The sequence below is a fragment of the Perognathus longimembris genome, chromosome 1 (genome assembly GCF_023159225.1).
Source record: "Perognathus longimembris pacificus isolate PPM17 chromosome 1, ASM2315922v1, whole genome shotgun sequence".
NCBI lineage: Eukaryota > Metazoa > Chordata > Mammalia > Rodentia > Heteromyidae > Perognathus > Perognathus longimembris.
In genome coordinates this window covers 86,038,668-86,062,998 of record NC_063161.1, presented here as the reverse complement: position 1 = coordinate 86,062,998, position 24,331 = coordinate 86,038,668, and the positions used below count along the sequence as shown (strand labels likewise).

The 24,331-nt window shown below is 42.4% G+C and overlaps 2 protein-coding genes across 9 annotated transcripts in view; both read left to right on the top strand.

The window, feature by feature from the left end:
- Positions 1-24,331, top strand: part of Prxl2c (peroxiredoxin like 2C) — a 96,808-nt gene that overhangs the window by 37,310 nt on the left and 35,167 nt on the right. The window lies entirely within an intron of this gene.
- The window catches only part of Cdc14b (cell division cycle 14B), a 149,797-nt gene continuing 134,880 nt past the window's right edge, over positions 9,415-24,331 (top strand). For 2 of the 8 annotated variants that reach the window (XM_048331657.1, XM_048331650.1), the window contains exon 1: positions 9,425-9,781. In XM_048331657.1, the coding sequence (XP_048187614.1) occupies positions 9,634-9,781 (148 nt within the window). In that variant the 5' untranslated portion in view covers positions 9,425-9,633. Of the gene's footprint in view, positions 9,782-24,331 lie in introns of all 8 variants that reach the window. The other 6 variants (XM_048331668.1, XM_048331667.1, XM_048331644.1 and 3 more) reach the window with 4 other exon arrangements.

Sequence of the window (24,331 nt, the reverse complement as noted above, 5' to 3'; positions counted from 1 at the left end):
TCTCTCTTTCTCTCTCTCTCGTAGTGGATGAAAGAGAAGAACCAAGCGTGGGCTTGATTTCTTCATCAATGGAGGAGTTTGTAGCAATAACAAAAAATTCAGCTGAGGTATTTTAAATGGTAGTTAATACACTTCCACTAATACTCTTCCAAAACCAGTACAGTCTTTTTAAACATTTTTTAAAAATTGTTATTATAAAGGTGATGTACAGAGGGGTTACAGTTAGATAAGTCAGGTAAAAAGTATATTTCTTTTTGTAGTGTTACCCTCCCTCCCTCTCTACCAGTTTTTCCCTCCCGTTCCCATCCAAAAGTTGTATAGTTTATAGTTCATTTTCAATATAATGTCCAGTGAGTGCCATTGCTGCTTTTGTTCACCCTTTGTCCCCACTATTCTATGCCTCCCCACCTCCCCTTAAGCCCCTAAAGACATATAAACAAACAGCAGGGCACTGGTAGCTCACACCTGCAATCCTAGCTACTCAGGAGGCTGAGATCTGAGGATCAAGGTTTGAAGCCAGACCAGGCAGAAAAGTCCCCTTGAGACTCTTATCTCCTCAAAAACCACTGGAAGTGACACTAGTGGTAGAGTGATAGCCTTGAGTACAAAGAAGCTCGGGGACAGTGTCTGGGCCCTGAGTTCAAGTCCCACAACCGACAAAAAAGAAAAGAAAAGGAAGAACAAACAGAATAAAAAGGAAAGAAAAAGTTAATTTGGTAAATGTTATTCTGTATGATCAAATGCACATAGGCATTGTGCCTTTCCGTTCCTCTCCTAAGAGTATCTTCTTTTGGTCTCACTGTGTGTGAATGCCTAGAGACTTACTTATGTCCCAGTATTTTATATCTAGCTTTCACAAATGAGAGAAAGCATGCACCATTTGTCTCTCTGAGCTTGCTTACTTCACTTGAAGTACAGTCTTTTTAAAGGAATTTTCTTCTCATCCATATCAGCAGATAAAGAAGAAATTGCTTTTACAGTTCTGTAACTTCTTGAAATTGATGTCTTTCATTTACTTCTCTGTGGATAAGGAGAAAGGTAGACAAGAATATTTTTTTCATCCTTCAGCAACTGGCAAAAAAAAAAAAGATGCATACTGGGAATAAGAGGGCTGTTAGCTGCCTCAAATTACTGAATTATTTCAGGTGGTTGTGACTGTAATGCATGTTCTGCCCTGCTATCCCTATGCCTTCTGGGAGGAAGCCTGGTGGGATGGGCCGGACACCTGCAATCAATGTCAGAGATAGATTGGATCTGCAGCAAATTTTGCAGAGTACAAGGAGACTATCCAAACCATGTGTGGATAAGAGGACCAAAACTCAGCCAGAAGGGCTGGGAATGTGGCTTAGTGGTAGAGTGCTTGCCTAGCATGCATGAAGCCCTGGGTTTGAGTCCTCAGTATTACATAAACAGAAAAAAGCCATAAGTGGAGCTGTGGCTCAAGTGGTAGAGTGCTAGCCTTGAGCAAAATAAACTCAGGGACAGAGCCCAGGCTCTGAGTTCAAGTCCCAGGATTGGCAAAAACAAAACAAACAAAAACCAAACAACTCAGCCAGAAGAATTGATCTGATTCAGTCAGAACAAGAGAGCCAGAGATAAATTTCAGAAATTGAGATGCAGTGCTAATGAGGCATCTAAGGTGAAGAGTAGCAAGCAAGAACAAGGGGAGGGAGGAGGATCTCAAGGAATGGTCTGGGTAGAGATCTGACAAAGGGCATCATGCTCATGTTTGCCAGGAAAGACTTTAGTCCATTTTCTGTAGCAGAAACAGAACATCTTAGACTAGGTATTTATAAAGAAAAGAAGTTTATTTAGCTTGAAGTCTTGGAGGTTGAAGAGCATAGCACCAGTATCTCACTTGACTCTGATGAGGGCCTTATGGGAGATGACTTCACAATGTTAGGAGTGTGACAGTGGCAGCTAGTGAGGGTAGAAGAGAGATTAAGGAGAGTCACTGAGCTTCTTTATAATAATCCATTCTCTGTGGAACTCATCCAGTTCCAGGAGACCTGCATTAGTCCCTTCTAAGGGTGGTAGGCTCATGATTCAATGACCTTGCCCTAAGCCATATCTCTTAAAGGTTCCACCACTACCTCACCTCATCCCTGGACATGAAGCCTCCAACACATAAACCTTTGGGGGACACATTCAAACCATAGAAGCTGGTATGTTTATGGGTTTATTGATTATATAACCTTCTGGACAGTATTTACATAGGTATTTATTACTTTAAAACTCATTGAATAAACTGTGCTTGCCTTCTATCACTGTAACAGAATATCTAATGTTATTAAATTAAAAAGAGGAAAGATTTTTGTTTAGTTGTTTGTTTCAAGAGTTTGGCCCAAGTTGTTTCATTGCTTTTGGGCCAGTGGCAAGGCAACACATCATGGCAGAGAGCATGTGAAGAGCAGCGCTGCTTACCTGATGGTCAGGGTATGAGAGAAAAGAGTCTGGTGTTCTAGTTCCTTTTGAGGCATGCCTCTATTTCAAACCTCCCCAAGGCTCCACCTCTTTAAAGTTTCTACCACCTCCTAATAGTGCCAAGCCGGAGAGCAAACCTGAGCACATAGGCCTTTTGGAGACACTCCAGATCCAAAGTACAGCACCGACAATCTTTGCTTTTATCATATGTTAATTATATTTCAATTTTATAAAAAGCTCACTGGAGCCAGGTCCTGGTGGGTCACACTTGTAATCCTAGCAGTTTAGGAAGTTCAAAGCTGGCCTAGGCAGAAAAGTCTGTGAGACTTTTATTTTCAATAGACCACCAAAAATCCAAAAGCAGAATTGTGGGTCAAGTGGTAGAGTGCCAGCTTTTTCAGTGAAAGCAGTTTAGGGATAGTCCCCAGTCCCTGAGTTCAAGCGCCGCCCCCCCCCCCCCCCAATCTTTAAAGTGAAAAGTTGCTAAGATATGAAAAGCCATGGATTTAGGAAGCTAATAGTGAGGATGATGAGCATGGATGGTGTTAGTGGACTTCCTTTAGTGAAGGACATGAATTTGTGGACATTCATGAATCATTTTAGGATTTAATCATATGATTATATCTCTGTGGACATAGTTTCTGATAGAAATGGGTGAAGGCATCATCAGTCATACTCTGATCATAAGACTTAAAATAGTCCATATTCTCACCTATCTCTGCCCCCATTCCTATTTTTAAAATTATTTTCTCTTTAGCAGAATGACATTCATAACCAGGTAAACAAATTAACAGCAGGAATACTGTTTCAAAATCTACAACATTACAAGGTAGATGTTTATGAAGTCAGTGGTAGAGAGTGCTTACTAAGCCTGAGGATCTGAGTTCCTTTCTAGGAGTACAAACAAAGCAAAACCTAATCAATAAAAATTAGTGCAAATGGTGCAGAATGTAGTGACACATCTATGCCTCTTTTACTACACAGTTTTGTTACGTTTTATATGTCTATATTTTCATCATTAAATATTTGAAAAGAAAAACACAACAAAACCCTTCAAACCTGCATTAGGATTTGGTGTGACTCTCAAAAGAAGTGAAAACAACTTTCTGATATTTATACAACTGTAGAGGTTATTCAGTTTCAAAATCTCATCTACAGGCTGGGAAGGTAGAGTGCTTGCCTAGCATGCATGAAGCTCTGGGTTCAATTCCTTAGTACCACATAAACAGAAAAAGATGGAAGTGGTACCGTGGCTCAAGTGGCAGAGAGCTAGTCTTGAGCAAAAGAAGCTCAGGGACAGTGTCCAGGCCCTGAGCTCAAGTCCCAAGGCTGGCAAAAACAAAAACAAAAACACCCAAACAAAAACATCTACAAGCCTACCATTCTACACTCACCTATGAAGAAGGGTGCCAGCCCCTCCACACTTGGGAACCACAGGGGTTCCTGTGTTCTGGTTTCCAATTAAACAAGTTAGATGACCTGGGATAGCTGATTTGACCTCTGAAATGAGGGATCATTAGCCACATAATGAGAATGCCACCTAACAGGGCATTTGTAGGATGCCACAGTGCCCACTCTGGTGATAGCTTGACACATATGTAGTCCTTCCCATTCTATACTCCCGATAGACTTTCAGTCTCAGGGATTGGAATGTGGGGGCCTCAGATTAATGCTGGGATGACCACAATACCCAATAAAAAAAATTTTGCTGTGTTCCTTTCCCTACTTGACTGCCACCTGAACTATCTCATTTTCTATAGAAATTGATTTTATGCAGATGATTTATCTTCATGTAGTTAACATTGCAATTCTCTGATACTGAAACTGAGTCATTATTGGACATTCATATCTTTCAACTAGTTTTCACTAATTCTAATGTACAGTATCAAATTTTTAGAAGATGGCTTCTGTGAAATATACACACAGAAAAATGTTCCATTAGTTATTTGTCTTTCAGAATGAATTTTTACTTGGGCCTTGGACTCAGGGCCTGAGCACCGTCCCTGGCTTCTTCCCGCTCAAGGCTAGCACTCTGCCACTTGAGCCACAGCGCCGCTTCTGGCCGTTTTCTGTATATGTGGTGCTGGGGAATCGAACCTAGGGCCTCGTGTATCCGAGGCAGGCACTCTTGCCACTAGGCCATATCCCCAGCCATAAAATTTTTTTTAAGTGCAGCTGTAAAAATGTTTTGGAAAACCCCTATTTTTGTTGTTTTTATAGTACTACCCATAATGGTAAGAATCACAGACAAAACTATCTAAGCTCAAACAGCTCAGGGGTAGACCACAATCTTGAAAAACATTTTTAGGTTCTCAGCAACTGCCATTTATTAATGCCCTGTGTTCTCACTATGAAATGACAAGCTTAAACAAGCACCCTCAGTAGCTTCCAAGCCCTAAGTTTCTGTGACCAATGATTGAACAATGAACAATCAGCTCCCCAAGCAAGCAAACAAGTATATTTCCTGCGGACACATTTTCAGAGCCTAGAGGTAAAACCATTAAACAGGTGAAGAATCAACTTATTCAAAAGAAGCCTCACACTCACACACAAAACAAATACCAGCTTTTTTCTGCTAGTATCTGAACATGACATAAAAGAAAATATAAAGAGGGCTTAAGGGCTAGGGATATGGCTCAAGTGGAATAAGCCAGTTCCTCCATCAAAGAAAGGAGTCTCTTTAATATTTATACTTGGCACACAGACTTCCTAGTCCCAGAATTAAATATATGTCTACATAATTACAAAGTCATATGTTTTGTTTCTTAATGATATTACACCAGCAAAATCATAAAATTATATATATATTTCTAAAACATGAAAGTGCTTTAATAGTAAAATGGTCTGTTTATGATTTTTAAAAAAATGATTGCTTGAATTGCTAGGCTATTCTATTTGAAGATGTGAAAAGAAGTGAAATACGGATACTTGGTTGTTTTTTTGTTTTTGTTTTTTTGGCCAGTCCTGGGGCTTGGACTCAGGGCCTGAGCACTGTCCCTGGCTTCTTCTTGCTCAAGGCTAGCACTCTGCCACTGGAGCCACAGCTCCACTTCTGGCCATTTTCTGTATATGTGGTGCTGGGGAATCGAACCCAGGGCCTCATGTATACGAGGCAAGCACTGTTGCCACTAGGCCATATCCCCAGCATGGATACTAGGTTTAACTGTCACCAGCTTGGCATCTTGGTATCTTGGTGGATGATAGGCACTTTCTGGAGGGACTTTCTGAAAACTCTTAGAGGTGAAATCCCACCCCTATCCCTAGGTAATAGGTGTGCCTGAATCCCACTTACAAGCAGTAGGGACTTGAACAATAGATTCCTATTGTCCTATACCAATGAACTCACAAGAATCTTTGAACTATCAAGCTCCCTGTGACCCTGCTCCTTGACTGTAAGGGTTGGCAAAGGAGACCTCCACATGATTTTGTGTGGAGAGAAAACATAGAAGCCACATTTTGAAAGATCAAATCAGAAGTCTTTATTAGAAGGTGGGCAACTGCATGGTGTTGCACTCCTGTCTCAAAGATCAGCAGCCCCAAACTGAGCGTGCACCAACTTTTATAGATGACAACCACATGCTTGGGGGTGGAGACCAAGCCTTAACAAAAGCAGACCTTATTTGGACATACTCAGGTATAAGGTCTGGTACCAGCAGAACTTTTCCATCTAGGGAAGATACACTTCAACCTTCCATATAGGAGAAATCTTAGAGGCTACACAGAGGTGGTGATTTAAGCCATTTAGGGAGGTAATCAAGGCAGAATCAGAGCATTCTCTATGCAAAGCTTTCCTGAGGCTATGGCATATGCACTTCTCTGAAGCAGAGCCCTCCTAGCTCACCTTGAGCTGGGCATCTGCATTCACTGAATGGCATCCTTCACCATTAGGCTTTTTAGCACTGCATGGAGAATTCCCTCCACCCAGCAAGATTTACCAGGATGGCTATAAGAAGTCACTTAGACTCAGCCTCCCTACTTCAGTGGTTCAGGTAGAGAGTTTGTTAGGAGAACCAAACTGCTGGCCTGTACCAGAAGTAAGTGTGTAGAGCAGGAACTAATGGCAGAAAGAGATTATATAGGGGAAGGCAAGAAGGAGGTGTGACCCCAGTTTATGAGGAAAGTGACCTCAGAGCCTGAGGGACCTATCGCTGTTTGAAGGAGATGTGACTGGAGTGGATGAGGAACTGACTTCAGAGGATGAGGAAGTGACCTCGGAGCCTGGGGGAACCACCCACTGTACCCCTTCCAGTTACCTGTGTTGCAAGAGCTGGGTGGGGACTTCTAGGGAGGGCCATGTGTAGTCTTGCCTGGCGGGAGAACAAAGGAAAGGGGCTATTTTTCTCAGGCAGACCTAACATTGACCATGACCCTATTGAGGCCCCACTGCCCCTACTGCCATTGCACTGTGCCTTGTGTCTCCTGACTCTCTTTAGGTCTCCATTAGAATTGACCTGGTTTGTTCAGATTGTTTTTCTGCTCTTTCTCTACTACTCTTGTGGCTCAGTTTCCTAACAGTATTAAGTGCATTTGAAGCTGCATGCTTTTTGGAGACATGTGTCCACTCATAGTAGCCAGCTTTCTAATAGACTCTGGATTACACCTCTCTGTATCTCTGTATCTCATGATAGAATTCCCATGTAACAGAACTGCTGCAAATGAACTATTTGTGGTCTTAGTTTGACATTTAGGCAAGTCAATTTAAGAAAAAATAAAGTACAGGTCTGTAATCTCAGTATTTAGGAGAGAGAGGCAGAAAGATGGTGAGTCCAGGGCCAGCCTGGGACCTAGGGAGTTGCAGGTCTCCTTGGGCTATATTATATAGCCAGACCCTGTAATTGGCCAACTGTGTCAGGGATCTGGCTATTTCTGTAATTTTAAGGAGCCCTTAGGACAATCCCAATGGAATAACTGTCCAAAATGTCAAGACCTATTTTAATCTTCCTGGTAATCAGGGATACTTGGTGGTCATTCTGCCCCAGAACCTTAAAACAGTGTGAAAAGCCTTCTCCTCCAGGTCAAAGTGGGAACTGTATCCTCTAAGTTCCCAATCACTGAGACTCATTTGTACAGCACTTCATTGGCTCCCAAATATTCCTCTGTTTTGGCTACTGCAACAGGGTCTTAGCCTTTGCTGAGAAATACATAAACCAGCTAAAAGCAGGACAAAAGCGAGTCATCCCAGCCTCCACTTTGTATATACAGCCTTTGCCCTGAGCCATTCTCTCCTGTACTTGGTCAACTTGCACCCATTTTGGAAGCCTGGAAGGACCAACGATGGCCATCAATGATATATTATAAGGCCCCACCTGACCAATCCTGAGACAAAGAGCTGCCAAGTCCACCCAGGACACCTATGACTGAGACTGTACTTTAACAGGAGTACTTCTTCCCCTGCTCCCAATATAGTAAGTATCTTGGAGGAGAAGGGGATATAGATTGAAATACTTCCCACAGGTGCCCCAGCCTAGTAAACCTCTTTTCTCCTATCTAAAAGCTAATTGTTCTTTTTATTTAGCATATTGGGACAAGTGGCTCCAACCAATCTATTAAACCCAGGAGTTTGGGCCAGGAACCTAGAATCCCAGCCTATGTGTAGAAAAAATAGGGAAGAATGAATATGGATCTTAAGATTAAGAGAAAACTCTTATAAAGTCTAGGTCTCCAGTTCTAGGCTAGGGGAGACCACTTCCCAACCACCTCCTTCCTTATTTTGAAGCTTAAGGGAAAAGCTCACAATAGAAGCCAAATAGCCTCTCCAGAGGAACATCTTGAAAATTAGCATTTCTGAGAGGTAGGGGAACTCAAATTCTTCTCCCTCAGCTTGTTGTAAGTGCACAACTGCTGGGTAAGACATTTAAATATTGGTGAAAAAAAGTTTTTTTCATATGTAAAATTCAAGGCTACAAAATCAACAAAAGAATGCTTTCAGTCTTCTCACTCATTTAGATGCTATGTGGAAATTTGTTTCAAGATTCTCCAAAAAGACAATTGTGGTTAAGTTCCAGAAAGATCAGACATATTTAAACCCAGTAGAAAAAGGAGTGTGTAATCCAACAATTTGAAAGATTAAAAAAAAATTCAAGTTCTACCATTTACTTCAGTGCTTCATAATATAATCGGACGTGTGGAGACCTCAAGGGAACACAGCAACAGCATATATTTGAGTGCTGGGTCTCAAAGGGAGGTGCAAAACAGTTACAGTAAATCGGATTTACACTGTGGTTTCATCAACTTGTTTGGTCTTTTGGAGTATTGGACATAGGTCAATAATTGGAGCACATCGGAGTTAAATAGTTCTCAAGTTCTGAAATCAGCTCTAAAGTCTACAGTTTCAGGCAATGTAATCAGTCGGTACTCGTCCCAGCCGGCATCCGTGGCAAATCTTTCACGGCGCGAATTACAAGGAAAAATCAAGAAATACTTATATACCAAAGACCTGGAGTTAAGTTCTACAGTAGAGTTGTGTAAGGATTTGGTGACTCAATAAAGAACATTGGGGAGTTGGAGTGCTGCCATCCGGAGGGCACAGAAGAGACAAAAGTCGGGGGTCGGGCAGAGAGGGTCGCGAGCACACCTTATCTCTGATTGGTGGAGCCAGTCAGACTTTTCTTTATGGCGTCACCGAATACCTGCCTGTAGAAAAGCTCCGTCTCCGTGACGTCACGCGTCGCTGACCAATGAAAGGCTTCGGTCTGCAGCCCCGAGAAGGGCTGTGGGCCCTCCTTTTTTTTTTTTTTTTTTCTTTTTGTGAATGAAGCTCCACGGAACAGCCCTCCTGGGGTCCCCGGGAGTCGCGGCCCGCGGTGCTTCGGTACCTCAGCTGCAGCCTGCGCGGCCGCGGTGGGCGCGCGCGCTTGCCCCGGGCAGCCCCTGCCGCGGGCCGCAGACCCGTCGCCTCTTCTTTACGAGCCGGCTGCGGGAACCTGGGGGCGGGCTGGGGGCGCCCGCGGCGGCAGGAGGCGCTGTAGAGAAGGCTGCGGCGCGGGTCCAGCGGCCGCCGGGGGAGAGAGCGGGGCGGGCGCCGTGGGCCGGGCCCCTCCTCCGGCTCCTGCGCGGCCGCCTCCCTCCGGCTCAGCCGTCCCTGCAGCGCTGCTGCTCAGTGCCCGCCGCCCCGAGCGCTCACGCGCGGGGCTGGCGGGGGGGCCTCCACGGGCTAGTGGGGTGCGCGGGGCCATGGTCGTGGCCCCCTGACGGGCCGCGGCCGCCTCCATGAAGCGGAAGAACGAGCGGCGGCAGAACTGGGCCGCCGCGCCCCCCTCGCGGCGCTCCTCGTCCACCTCGCCCGGCGTGAAGAAGAGCCGCAGCTCCACGTCGCAGGAACTATCCTGCCTGGACAACCTGTACCTGAACATCACCGGTGAGCCGGCGAGCGAGCGCGTGGCGGGGCACCCAGTTCACCCACCCGGGTCTGCCCAGTCAGGGCACGACTGGCACGCCTCCACCCCCACCTGCAGAAAACCTCCAGCCGCCACACCCCCTTTTAGGATCCCCGATCCCTCTCGGGGAGCGCCCCCCCCTCCCCACTCGAGTTCCTAGACGCCTTGGCTTCGAGCAGTAACTTTCCCCTTTGCATCCTCCTCCCCCCAGCAAGGTGGACCGAGGGGTCACCTTTCGAAATTGCCAGCTTTAGCTTGGCCCTCCGAAGGTCCTGTTCTGCCCTCAGGCATTTCCTGACTTATTGCAGATCTGGGGGATATGGAGCTCGCTGAGGTCACACGTGCATCGGAGCCTCCCCGCCCCCGGATTCTCCGAGGGCGCCGAGCTGGGCTGGTTCGGAATTGCCCTTGTGTAGCAACCCCCCACTCCCACATTTGTTTCGGGAGTCGCTTTCCTCAGCTGGCGCGGGAAGCCGGAGGCCCCCCAGTTCTGTCCTCGCTGCCCTTTCCCCTCCCCGGCGTGCACCCACGCGCTCTCAGACCTCCTGGGGAATCTTTGCCCACCCTCCAGTGCTCCAGGGAGGAAGGTGTTCGTGTTGGTGGCGTTTGAACCAGTCAGCATGCTGGATGCCCAAAGTTGTCACTTTTGAGACATTCCAGCCAGCCAGAGCAGGAAGAAAAGCATCACTCTTCGGTATTGGTTTTTATAGTGCTGGTTCTACAATTTGTGAGGACTAAATCCAGTTTGGCAGCTGTTCCTTTGCAAGAATTGACGCAGAAATAATGTGAAGGCATTTCGTGGGATGGATGTACGTGGACACGCTTTGTCAACCGCCTAGCTGTCCACACCGTAAGGCAATTTGTCATTTTCTGTGGCACGATTGTGTCAACCTCTGCGTCCAGGTTTTTAGAAACGGTTTCCCGCCCTTAAAGCCTTTGATAAACGAGGTAGGCTGCAGAGGTGAGAACATTAATTTTAGGAAGGTTTGCTGAGAGAGTTTGATTTATTTAGTAGAAAGTGTATTCTAGGTTGAGAGGCAATCTGAATGCTCAAGTCCGTTTTAAATGTAGGTGAAATTAGAGGAAAGATTTCTCCATGTTTGATGGAATTCAAGAAAAAGAAAGGGGTGGTCTTAAGCACGGTCTGGCTGCTGGGGTTCCAGAGGTTCGCGCTACAGGGGGTGAAACCAGTTTGGTGAAGTGGAGAATCCCATTCCTTCCAAGGAGGGCTGGGGGCAGGGTCTGCATACTCTTGCATTTTGCTATTTGTGACCTCTTAAAAGGATCTTTGTTTAAAGGAATATAATTTTAGGACAAACTGTGCACTTATGTAGCATGGATATCTGGTGTCTGTCTTCTCGAGGCAACAAATGTTGCTGGTTTCTCCCGAATTTCCCAAAACAGACTGGACATGCAATACATATGTATCTGTTCTCTACCTCACCCTTGCAGGATAGTATACAATGTTTTGCACTTTGTATTCCGCAGTGTTTCTTAGCTAATTTTCCAAACAAAACCTTCCTCCTATTTGCTTTATTTTTAAAGCTGGTACTGGGCTCTCTGGCTCTGCTCAAGGCTGGCACTCTACCACTTGAGCCACATACCTCCTTTCCCAGCCTTTTGCTGGTTATTTGGAATTAAGAGTCTCCACTTGTCTGGCCCACCTAGCTCTGAATCCGGATTGTCAGATTTCAGCCTTCTGACTTGCTACATTTACTTTTTTTTTTTTTTGGTGCTTGACCCCGGGGTTTGAACTCAGGGCCCAGGTGCTGTCCCTGAGCTTTGTGCTTAAGGTTAGCACTCATTTGAGCCACAGCTCCACTTTGATTTTCCTGGTCATTAATTGGAGATAAGAATTTCAGACTTTCCTGTTAGGGATGACTTCAAGCCTCAATCCTTGAATCTCAGCCTTATGAGTAGCTAGAATTACAAGTGTGAGCCACCAGTACCCAGCTTCATTTGCTTTTAATTACTGCTTAAGCCAAAGAATATTTGGGTTTCTGTTGATGAAATTTTAGGTTATTTTCAGTCAAAAAGATTTTTTGTTTTTATGGTGTTGAGGATGGAACTTTGGGCCTTGCCCATGAAAGGCATGTGTTATCACTAAGCTACGTGTAGCAAAAAGGTTTTTGATGGCAGTGAAGCAAGTCTTCTATCCTGGGTATAAATGTGAAGTGACAAGACTTCTTGGGCTAATATATTATAATCAGAATACTGCTAGACTCCAAGCTGTTAGGTTTTTAAAGTAGGTAGCCGGTAAAGGAGAACACCACGCGGTATTCAGGCAGGAAAGAAAGCTTATTACCGAACTGCTGGCCTGTGGCCAAGATGATGCATGGTGGGAGAGGAGAGAGAGAGAGAGAGAGAAGAGAGAGAGAGAGAGAGAGAGAGAGAGAGAGAGAGAGAGAGAGAGAGAGAGAGAGAGTCTGCTGGTTACCCAGGTAACTGGGTGGAGACTTAATGAGGTGGGGGCATCTGCATGGAGCCCTCAGGGAGAGGACCTAACACAAGCCACTTACAAAGATCCAGTCTTTATGTAAGATGTTAGCTCCTGGAGAAGGAACAGGTTTCCCTGGGATTTCTCCAGTCATAGCAGTGGTGGCTTCCTGGAAAAATGACAGTGAAATAGTCTGTTTCAGTGTGACATCCAAGACCCATTAAAGTAACATTGAATGCAGAGTTTGGATTGCTTTGTATTTATTAGTTTGTGTGGGGGGCGGGGGCGGGGGGGGGAGATTTTTGAGGCCTATGCTTAGCAAATGCAATTGATCTCTTGGTTCCCAAGTTGTTTTTCTCGTCCTTTTTTTTTTTTTTTTCCAATCCTGGGGCTTGAATTCTGGGCATGGACGCTGTCCCTGGACTCCTTTTTGCTGAAGGCTAGCACTCTACCACACTGAGCCTCAGCGCCACTTGGTGCTTTTCTTGTGATTAATTAGGGATAAGAGTTTCATGGACTTTTTTGCCCTGACTGGCTTTGAACTGTGATCCTCAGATCTCAGCCTCCTGAGGAACTAGGATTTCAGGCATGAGCCACCAGCGCCTAGCTCTGTTTTTTTTTTTTTTCTTAATTTAAAAAGCAGCACAGGTTTTTGTTTTTTAAAGTCAAATTTTGCCAAAGAAGAAATAAACTATGTCTTCTCTGGTCAGTTTTTTTTTCATACTTCAATTTTTTGTGTATATTCAGGTTTCCAAAAATTGTGCCCTATTTGCAAGGACAGTTCTCTTAACTGCTGTGTGCTGTTATATGCATGACCAAATCATGATTTATTTAGAGGTAATAAATAAGTAGAGATTTGGGGATTTGCTAGACTATATTACAGATTGCTGCAGTGGTATCAGTAGATGTCTACCTGTATTAATGTTGACTGCATTTATGGAGTAAATTTCCAGGAGTGAAAATGCCAGACCAAAGTATATATATAAATGTTTCTATTCATCAATGGATAATAGGGCTGCTTGAATATTCAGGAATGTCCATGATTGCATGGGCATGTTTTCACTTCTTTTGGATACATACCTAGGAGTAGAATTACTGGGTCACAAGGTTTTGAGGAACTGCAGCATATTCAATTTGTAATAGAATTCCTGGGGATGCCAGGAAGTTTCATGTATTTGCATTTAATTTAGGATGCTTAATCTTTGTTTTTCTGTTACCATTCTTCTATCACTACTGTTTAGGGTCTAGCCAGACACACCACTATCTTGGCCATTTACTTAGTCTGTCTCTTACCATGAACAGATTGAAAGAGGTTTAATTCCCACCCTCATGCATCTCCCTTTCTTGAGGCCATTCACTTAGTCTTCAGTATACCATGAAAAGGAAAGATTGCAAGCAGTGTAAACTATATATACTTTAGTGCTACAGAGATACTGAGTTAAAGGTGTCCAAATGACTTACTGGTCAGGCAAGCTGAGAGAAAAGAGGAAGTGAGAAGGGTTTTCAGTTGGATTTGGAATTAAATTAGTTAATTCTCAAGGTGATAGAAATACCAAGAGGACACAAGCATGCATTTGACTTTCCTATGAAATTCCCTCATACCAGAGGGCTGATTTTCTTCCATTTTCCCATCTCTTAAATAGGGCTCTGCATTAAATGAAAATGCATTTTCTTTCCTCTTTATTAGTAAAAGCATTTTAAACATTCTGACACTATTTTCTAATATCTGTGCTTGGTCATTTGTATGATTTAATACTTGGCGCAGACCTTTGACTTATTTATTTTTATTTTTTAAAATAAAAAAAGGCACCAGTGGCTCATGTCTATAATCCTAGTTACTAAGGAGGCTGAGGTCTTAGGATTGTGGTTCGAAGCCAGCCCTGGCAGCAAAGTCTGTGAGACTTATCTTCAATAAACTGCTCAGAAAAAGATAGAAGTGGGGCTGTGGTTCAAAGTGGTAGAGCACTGGCCTTGAACACAGGCTCAGGAACTCAGGCCCCTAGTTTAAGCCCAGGACCACTAAGAGAAAAAAATATGTGTGTGTGTGTGTGTGTGTGTGTGTGTGTGTTTGTATGATTAGTAAAGAAAATTAGTAATAACTGTCAGCTGTAAGATTCTTTATAGTTTGCCTTAATTTGTATACTTTTAAAAGGTTTACTATGTCGTCATGATTGAATTTTGAGATTTAGAGTATCTATTAAAGCAATAAATACCTTTACTGGGGATGGTATTTGAGGTCAAGATTGTCATTTTAAAGCACTGGTTAATAGTAGTGTATTGGTTACTCTTTAAATGAAATCAGATACAGCATTGCCTCTTCCCCTTTTTTTCTAGGATTTTTAACATTCACAGAAGATAGCAGCAGGGATAATTTGTTCATTAACTCAAGAAGTGTTTATTGAATGCTTTCTGTGTAAAATACTTATGCGTATACGTTGTTTGCAGTGATAGAAGCATATTATTTTCTGGTAGAGAGGAATGCTGTCACCTATATCCCTGAGTCAAGGAGAAAACAAATACATTTTTCATCTAGCTTCATGTTGTAGTTAAGATTATTAAATTTCAGAAATTGGGTGGAACACATCAAGGTTTGCAGTGTTAATTGTCTTCTTGCCTGTGGTTTGGTTTTGTACTTTTAAATTAGTGCATTATGTGAATTTGTTTTACTGATTTTTATGCTTGCTTAATTTTTTAGCATCTTCATTTTAGGTAGCTCATATTATTTACCTGCTTTAAATCTTATTACTTGTGTTCCCCAGTACATGTAAGTTTCAAATGTTTTCTTTTTAAATGGACATAAAGGATAATTGGGCACATAGGCAGGGAAATATGGAATAACTGTGTTGGTGAGATAGTACTAATGCCAGGAAGTTACCAGGCAGTGCAAATTGTGGCTGCTCTTTGCCTTTGGATGGAACAGATCTCTCCAATTCCTCTTGAAGTTAGTGAGAGCCAGACTGAAACCACGTTCTGGAGTTTTAGGATGGAGAGAGGGCATGGATTGCATACAAATGACCTAGTGGATTTTGACAAATGGGCTAAAGAAATAGATAATGGAGGCCCTGTAGGAGTCATCCTGTTTTCCTGATTGACCTTGCTTACAGCCGGGATTTTCCAGATGTCATTTATTTGACAAATACCTAATGAATAATACTGTCAAGAGCTAACAATAGAGCTACACTGTTGGGGGTAGTCTTTGCTGCCACCGAGGGGTTTGTTTTCCCTGTTCACTGAAAACAGAACGTGGATGGTGTGAGAGAGAACCCGAGAACCGAGAGACCAGGTAGTGGTTGAAATCTGGGGCAGAAACATTGGTGGAAGCATTGCCTCTCTGAGGCAGACTAATCTAGTGGCAACAATCGGATTATTAGCAATCTCTTGGAACCTGGATTCTTTCACGTCTCAGATTGGCCCTGAAAATGAAAGGAAGGACAAGCACCTGGCCTGGTACACACTTGCTGCTGGCCAGGGCTGTACACGTGTGTTTGCTCTGTAACAGCTGAGATATAGGAAGAAGGCTGTTTCCAGCTGAGAAGCAAGCAGTTCCCCCATGCACATACTTGGACTCCAGGTTCAGTGAGTCAGCACCGTGGAGATGCAGTGACTGTTCCTCTGCTTCTGACAGCGATCCTGGCAGAAATGCTTCTGAGGAGGCCTGCTCAGGCTGTGCAGAGCCCTGGAGGAGAAAGGAGGAGGAGGAGGCTGAGCTGGCTCTGCCTTGTCATCTTTTGCCTTAGGAGAAATGTTAGGGTTTTTCTTTATAGGAAGAATTAACCAAAGCTGTGACTGCATTCTTGAACTATTGTGATGTATTTTTATTATATTGAAGAGTTTGTAGGCTGCCTGCTGATTAAATAGTATTTAAGTTTCTGGGAGTGGGGTGTTTTCTTGAAGATGCAAGAAAACACAGGTAGGAAGTTATAGCAAAATAAAACAAACATTATGAGCTTCCTGATAGAATGTACCATTTTCAGAGTGGTTATTTGAAAGCAGTATTAAAATTTTAAAACAGTATTCCACAGATGATTATCCAAAAGATTTGATCCTGGTATTGCATATTATTGGTAGAAAGAACTTGTCCTCTGGTTTTCTTTTGTTTGTTTTGTAAAGCAAATTGACAGAGGATTTTTACATAATGTGCAACACAGAGACACACAGTGGAGAGTCCAATATAAATAAATCTTTAAATTTAGTTTTTATTGGTAGTAAAATATTTTAGTAGCCAGCATCTTATTTTCCTTCCTAGTATGACAAAGTATTTTTCGCCCCAGTAAATCTCTTTTAAGATCCCATTATTTTTATAATGATCTGTAAATTGGGATGTAAACATGGTCAGGTTCTTTAAGATCCCATTATTTTTATAATGATCTGTAAATTGGGATGTAAACATGGTCAGGTTCTTTATCTGAACATCTTGAAGCCATTATGAAGAACAGCCACCTTTCAGAGGGTGTTATGTAGGTGCAATGGCTGTTGTTGCAGAAAAGGAAGAGATTGTAATAAAGACAGAAAATGATTGGGCATGAGCTAATCAGTCTTCCAGTAGTGTTTAAGCTTTTTTGTAGCCTTATCAGATGCACTGATTTCCACTAATAGGTAGAGATTGCTGTAGAAAACATTTTCCAAAATAAAATAGATTTTTTAAGGTTCCTAATTGAAGTCAAGGGTATTGAACTGCAAGGTATATGTCACATCGGGACTATGAAAATTTACACCCTCTCTCTCTTCTTTTTCTAAAGCTTTTCATGGATACTGCTCCAAAAAAGGTATTCAGATCCTTGACTACTTTGCAGTTCTTTCTGATGATTTGTTAGTTGTGATTCTTGGTGCCATCCTTTCCTGTTTGCTTGTATTAAATGTAGTCTTAGTAGATTGAATTATATGCCACTATAGATTACCTTTGGTGTGTTTATCAGTTACCTTGAAAATTGTCTACTTCTGAAAAGCTTTACTGGTTCTATGTGTAGGTAGTAATACTTTCAGTATCACTCTGGTATTTTATTGGGATAATTATGAAGGTGAAATTGGGGTAGTAGATATTTATGATAATACTAAACTTTGCCTCTCAATTGAGTTATGTTGGCCCACTTGCTGCAAGGATGTTTATCATGAGTTGTTAACAACAGCTGTTTGGTTTTTTTTCTTTGTTTTAGGTTAGGAGTTCTTTGTGGGCATTTCCGTGCTTAACAGACAGAAATAATCTTATTATCTCCTGATGCAAGAGAAAAATTTTATGAAATGGTAACTACTTAAACTTAAGAAATAGAGGAATGAGTATATATTCTACTTGGGGTGGTATGATTTGCTGGGGGTCAAATCTAGAGGCTCTTGCAGGCTAAATATTCAACCACTCAGCTGCATCCTTTACCCCTGTTGTTCTTGTCATTGTCTTCTATTAAAAAAGGATTCGGATTTGCTTTTTTAAGTTCCTCAGATAAGGGCAGCTAGCGGAAAAGCAAATCTGAATTATATACATATCACACATATATACACATTTTTCTTTTCTTCCTTTTTATTTTTTATGTGTCAGTCTTGGGGCTTGACCTCAGGGCCTAGGGCACTCCTGAGCTTTTTTTCTCAAGGCGAGGGCTCTACCACTTTGAGCCACAATCCCACTTCTGGCTTTCTGTTGGTTAATTGGGAAAAAGAGTCTCATGGACTTTACTGCTTGGGCTGCCTTTGAACCAGGCTCCTCAAATCTCAGCCTCCTGAATAGCTAAGATGACAGACATGAGCCACGGGTACCCAACTTTACATATATTCTTAAAAATGTTTAACTTTTTGTCAGTGCAGTGGCTAGTACTTGTAATCTGAGTTACTTAGTAAGTGGAGATTGGGAGAATTATCGTTCAAAGTCAGCCTAGGAAAAAAAGTTCTACAGACTCCCATCTCAACAGAAAAAAACATGGTTCACATCTGTCATCCTAGTTTCAAGGCAGGCCGAGACCTGGGGATATTGAGTTTCTAGGCCAGCCTGGGCAAAAAACTTGGCAAGACCCAATCTCAACAGGGAAAAAAGCCTGACATAAATAGGAGGACAGTGTGCAAAATGGGAGACCTTATCTCTAAACAAAGATAAAACAAAAACAAACAGGCCAGGTGCTAGTAGCTCACACCTTTAATCCTAGCTACTCAGGAGGCAGAGATCTGAAGGTCACAGTTTGAAACCAGCCCAAGCAGGACCATTGTTGAGACTCTTATTTCTAGTTAACCACCAAAAAAGCTGGAACTGGAGCTGTTGCTCAAGCAGTGGAGCCCTATCTGTAAGTTAAAAAAAAAAAAAGCTCAGGGACAGTGCTTAGGCCCTGAGTTCATGCTCCAGGACCATAATAAAATAAAAAAAACAAAACAAAACAAAAAAAAAACAAGAAAAAAAAGCAAACACACACACACAAAACAAAACAGAACAATAAGGGCTAAAAGCATAGCTTAAGTATTAGAAGTATTAGTGTCCCTAACTAGCAAGTAGGAGGCCTTGAGTTCAAATCCCATTACCACAAAATATAAGGTGTAACTTTATTCTGGTCATCATTTATACAGCTCCTTTAATTCTTAGTGTCATTTTTATTCCAGAGAAGCAGCTTCCTTAGAAAATGCTTCTTTTTTTTTTTTTTTTTAAACCAGTCAATTCAGAGATTTAGTTCCATTGTCTTTGAGTCTGAAAAACTAAGCAAGTAGGCTGGATAAATTAATTCTAGTTGGGTATCACATATTGACTTCATTTCTCAGGTAGCTCACTTTTATACCATTAAAATTTCGTTGGCAGAATACTTTTCACAAAAGAAAAACATCTTGTTCCTGGTGTCTGTGGAATTTGTTGTTCCTTCAAGTTCTTATTTGAAAGTAAAATTACTTTCTTGGCACTGTTTTACAGTGTACAACATTGATCTTTTTATACCTAATCCATAATGCTATAATATCATTTAGGCATTCTGAATTCTGCAAAGCCCTCTATTTTAGGACCATTTTAGCTGAATCATTCTCTGTATTTTGCTCATTTATACTCACTTGTATGAGTTATGCTATAGAATTAATCTATCCATTCAACAAGTAGTTATTGAGCAACTCCTTTAAGCAAGGTATTGGAGCAGTGGTTCTTGAGGAAGAAAGGAGAGGATGAGAAGATTTATAGTAACAAAGCCCCTTTCTTTAAAGAAAGAGTGAATCAACTTAATCATCCTCATCTCAATGAAGACAGGTAATGAAGGAATCAGTCAGGGAGTTCTACTTTTCTGATTTAAAGTGTCAGTTTAAGAGGATTTTGTGTTGGAAGTGTCACTTAATCATTCCTACCCAATATGAATTATTTCATCCAATAACTGGTAGAAATGAGGTCATATGGTGTCTCTCATGGTGTCTTTCTGTGTGTATGTTATAACCTTTAAAAGAAATGAGGGGAAATTTCATTTTAGGATGCAGCTCTTTATATACATAAGTATATATGTGAATGCGTACAGTTAATAATTTACTGGGAAAAAAAACAACCCTATCTCTATTAAAACAAAACCAGCCAGGTGCAAGTTGTTCATTTCTATAAATCTTAGTTATTCTGGAGGCTGAGGTCTGAAGATCATGGTTTGAAGTCAACCCAGGCCTCAACTCTATTTTTTTTTTTTTTTTTTGGCCAGTCCTGGGGCTTGAACTCAGGGCCTGAGCACTGTCCTTGGCTTCTTTTTGCTCAAGGCTAGCACTCTACCACTTGAGCCACAGTGCCATGTCTGTGGCTTTTTCTATATATGTGGTGCTAAAGAATGGAACCCAGGGCTTCATGTATACAAGGCAAGCACTCTACCCACTAGGCCATATTCCCAGCCCCAGGCCTCAACTCTTATCCACCAAAAGTCTGGATGTGGAGATCTTCAGATCTCACTTTTGCTCATTGACTGGATATCTACCACCCTAGCCACACTTCCAACCCCATGAGGGTTGTTGGTTTTTTATTTCTTTCTTCCTCTCCTCCCTCCCTCCTTTCTTCCCTTCCCTTGCTTCCTTCTGTCTTTGGTGCCAGTGTGCCAGCCCTGGGGCTTGAACTCAGGACCCAAGTGCTGTCCCTGAGCATTTTTTGCTGAAGCCTAGCATTCTATCACTTGAACTACAACTCCATTTCCTGATTATTTAGTGGTTTATTAGAGATAAGAGTCTCACAGACTTTCCTACTTTGAACCCTGATCCTCAGATCTCAGTCTCCTGAGTAGCTAGAATTATAGTCACTAGTGGCCTGCCCCTCCCTCTCCTATTTTTGTCCTTGTTTATTCTTGGTAAGAAGTAATTACAGCACATCAGCACTTTTTTTTTTTAAGTGCCAGTACTGGGGCTTGAACTCAGGGCCTTATAATTTTGCTTAGTTTTTTTGTTCAAGGCTAGAGCTCTTATACTTGAGTCACAGCCCTACTTCTGGCATTTTTTTCCCCCTTGGCAGTTAATTGGAGAAGAGCCTTATGGACTTTTCTGCCCAAGTTGGCTGGGCTGCCTTCAAACTAAGATCCTCAGAGCTCAGCCTCTTGAGTAGCTAGGATTATAGGAATGTAATTGCCAGTCCCCAGCTATAACACTCTTCCTCTTTCTCCTTCTGCTTCTTCTTGGTATACTACATTCTTGAGGTTGAGTATTGCATTTTAAATAGAAAGTGCTAAAGATTAGATTACTAAATACTTTAGAAATGTCTTGATATGTGTGACTTAAACTTAAAAATCATTAGGATTCTCACTCTTTTATGGGTGGCAAGGGAGAACTGCTTTGACATGGACATATAACAATTCAAATTATGGTCTTAAACTTTTTGGAAGCCATTCTCAAATTGCTCTTGGAATTTATTATGGTAATACTCTCATTAGATAGCTTGTTGGAAGCAACTCCTATGTGAAACTGAAGCATCTTAGCATACATTTAAATCATTCCTTTTAAACCTTGTAATGTAGCTACCAAACACCACTGAGGCTGGGGGTTTCACTGTAGTGTTAATTCTAATTTTAAACCATTGAGACTAAAAGGGCTTAAAGCACAAATTCACAATTTTGCCACCAAATGTGAGTGCATTTCATTGTCTCATTCTTGTAATGGCTGCTGTAAGGAATGCAGTAGAGAGCTCAGACATAACTGCCTGAGTGTAGGAACTAACCCTGGCACCTGGAACCTGGTTGCTGCTACTTGTATTGATAGAGAAGCATGTTTGTAAATGTCTCAGGTTTGCCAAGGCAGTTGCCTCTGAATGAATGAGATCCTTACAAAGGAGGCTTGAACTAGGTTGAACAAAAAAACATGTTTTTCAGTTCTCCCTCTAGCTGATGGCTCACACCTCTAATCCTAGCTACTCAGGAGGATAAGGACGATAAGGACCCCTGTTCGAAGCCAGCCCTGACAGGAGAGTCCATGAGATGTTGATCTGTAATTAAACACCAAAAAGCTGGAAGTAGTGCTGTGGCTCCAGTGCTAAGACTTGAGCACCAAAAGCTCAGGAACAGTGCCCAGGCCCTGAGTTCACACCTCAGTACCAGCAAGCAAGCAAGGAAGTGCACATACGTATTCTCCCTCTAGAACAAAAACTGATGTAGATTAGACATACATGTGACATAGTCATACATGTCTGTTTCCTCTTATTTTTATGTTTTTGCCAAACTGGAATTGGCTCCTAGGGCTGTGTGCATGCTACATAAGCACTCTACCACTCATCTACACTCCAGCTCCCATTCATTTTTATTTTGGGTCCAGGTTATACTAAGTTGTCTAAGTTGTCACCACAGTTGAGCTCCTCCTCCCTCAGCCTCCTGAGCAGCTGGGAGTTCAGGTGTGTGCCTCCCTGCAGGCTGCCTTGTCCTGCTTGGGACACCATTGTCCTTGGTGCTTGGGAGCACCATTACCCTCCTGTGGTGGCTGTTGGAGTGTGTGGTGATTTCTGGGCATGGGGGCTAAGGCTGAGGTATCGACTTAGCTGAGGTATCGACTTTCTATTTCCTAGACCCAGCTCCTTAGACAACAAAATGCCTGGAGAGAGTAGAAAAAGGGAGATATACTTTAAAGCATTCTATATCTATTGGCCTTTATGTGATTTTTTGTTGTTGTTGTTGTTGTTATTGCTGGTTGTGGGGCTTAGGCGCTGTGCCTGAGCTCTTTTGCTCAAGGTTAGCACTCTCCCACTTTGAACCACAGTGCCACTTACGGTTTTCTGGTAATTCATTGGAGAATCTCATAGATTTTTCTGCCCTGGCAGACTTTGAACCTCTATACTCAGATCTCAGCCTCCTGTGTAGCCAGGATTTATGTGCGTGAACCACTAGCACTCAGCTTTAGGTTGTTTTAAGTTAGTAAGTTTTTCACAGTAATTACTTCTAGTCACAATATTAATGCAATATTTTTCCTTTTCTTTTATTTTAGTGAGTTCCCAAAATAAAGATGGTGTTCTGGAAGCTAACCAGTACAGTTGGGTCTTTTTCTTTCTTTGTCTTGCCTATTTGCTCCCCTGCCTTTGCCCCTCCCTTCTTCTTCCCTCTCCCCTTCATGTGTCCCTCCCTCCCTCCTCCTTCTCCTCTTCTCCTTTCTTTCCCTCCCTCCCTCCCTCCCTCCCTCCCTCCCTCCCTCCCTCCCTCCCTTTCTTCCTTCCTTCCTTCCTTCCTTCCTTCCTTCCTTCCTTCCTTCCTTCCTTCCTTCCTTCCTTCCTTCCTTCCTTCCTTCCTTCCCACTTGCTAGACTGGTGTTCTACCTCTTAGCCACACACGAACCCCTTTTTTCCCCTGCCTATGTTTAAGATAGGGTAATGGGTCAGGCCCATGTTTGTATCTGAAATGTAATCCACCTACTTTAGTCTCTTGGAAGATAGTTGCTGAGATTAAATGTATAAATACATAAGTTCCTCCTCTGTGGAGATGAGAGTCTTGTAGCTATTGATGTCTGGGCTGGCCTTGGAACCTCAGTCCTCGTGATTTCAGTCTCCCAAGTATTTAGGATTAAGCTGTGTTCCACTGAGGTCTAGCTTTTTCTTCCCTGATTAATTGAAATTTTGGGTTAAGCTTTGTGTATTTTAAAATGATTTCAAGGGCTGGGTATATGGCCTAGTGGCAAGAGTGCTTGCCTCCCATCCATGAGGCCCTGGGTTCAATTCCCCAGCACCACATATACAGAAAACGGCCAGAAGTGGCGCTGTGGCTCAAGTGGCAGAGTGCTAGCCTTGAGCAAAAAGAAGCCAGGGACAGTGCTTAGGCCCTGAGTCCAAGCCCCAGGACTGGCCAAAAAAAAAAAAAAAAAAAAAGATTTCAAGGGAATGGGCGGTGTAACTTGGTGGCAGAGTGCTTGCTTAGCTTGTTTCAAACACCGAGCTCAATACTCAGCACAAGAAAAAAGGGGGGAAATTATTTTGAGAATAAAGGCTATTTTGATATAGGATTTATAAATAGGAAAGTTACTTGTTTCTTGAAAATATGGACGGAACTACATGCTTATAATCCCAGCACTTCTGTGATAGAAGCAGAGAAGGATCAGTTTAAGGTCTTAACTGGGTACAGGGGCATGGTAATCTGATATATGGTTAAGTACTATATTTACTGCAAAAGCAACCATAGGCAAAACATTTTTTGACATAAAAGCAATGTGTGTGTGTGTGTGCGTGTGTGTTAGTCCTGGGGACTAAACTCAGCGTCTGGCACTGTCCTTAAGCTTTTGTGATCAAAGCTGGCACTCTGCTGCTTTGAGCCATAGCACTATTATCAGTGTTTTGGTAGTTACTTGGAGATGAGTCTCATGGACTTTCCTGCCTGGACTGGCTTTGAGCCAAGAGCCTCATATCTCAGCCTCCAGAGTAGCTAGGATTTATTTATTTATTTATTTATTTATTTATTTATTTATTTATTTATTTATTTTCAGAGTAGCTAGGATTATAGGTGTGAGCCATTGAGGCCTGGCCTAAAAGCAATTCTTTAATAATGTGTGTGTACCGGTTACATATACCATTGAACATAGTCCTATACAGTGTTGTCATGTTATAATTTCATTGTCTTTGAATGGTCTATGAAAAATAAACAAGTACATATAAGTCTGTAGTCAGTGTCAAGGTCATCATCAAACACACTGCTACTGTGCTAACTACCCCTTGGAGCCAGTGCAG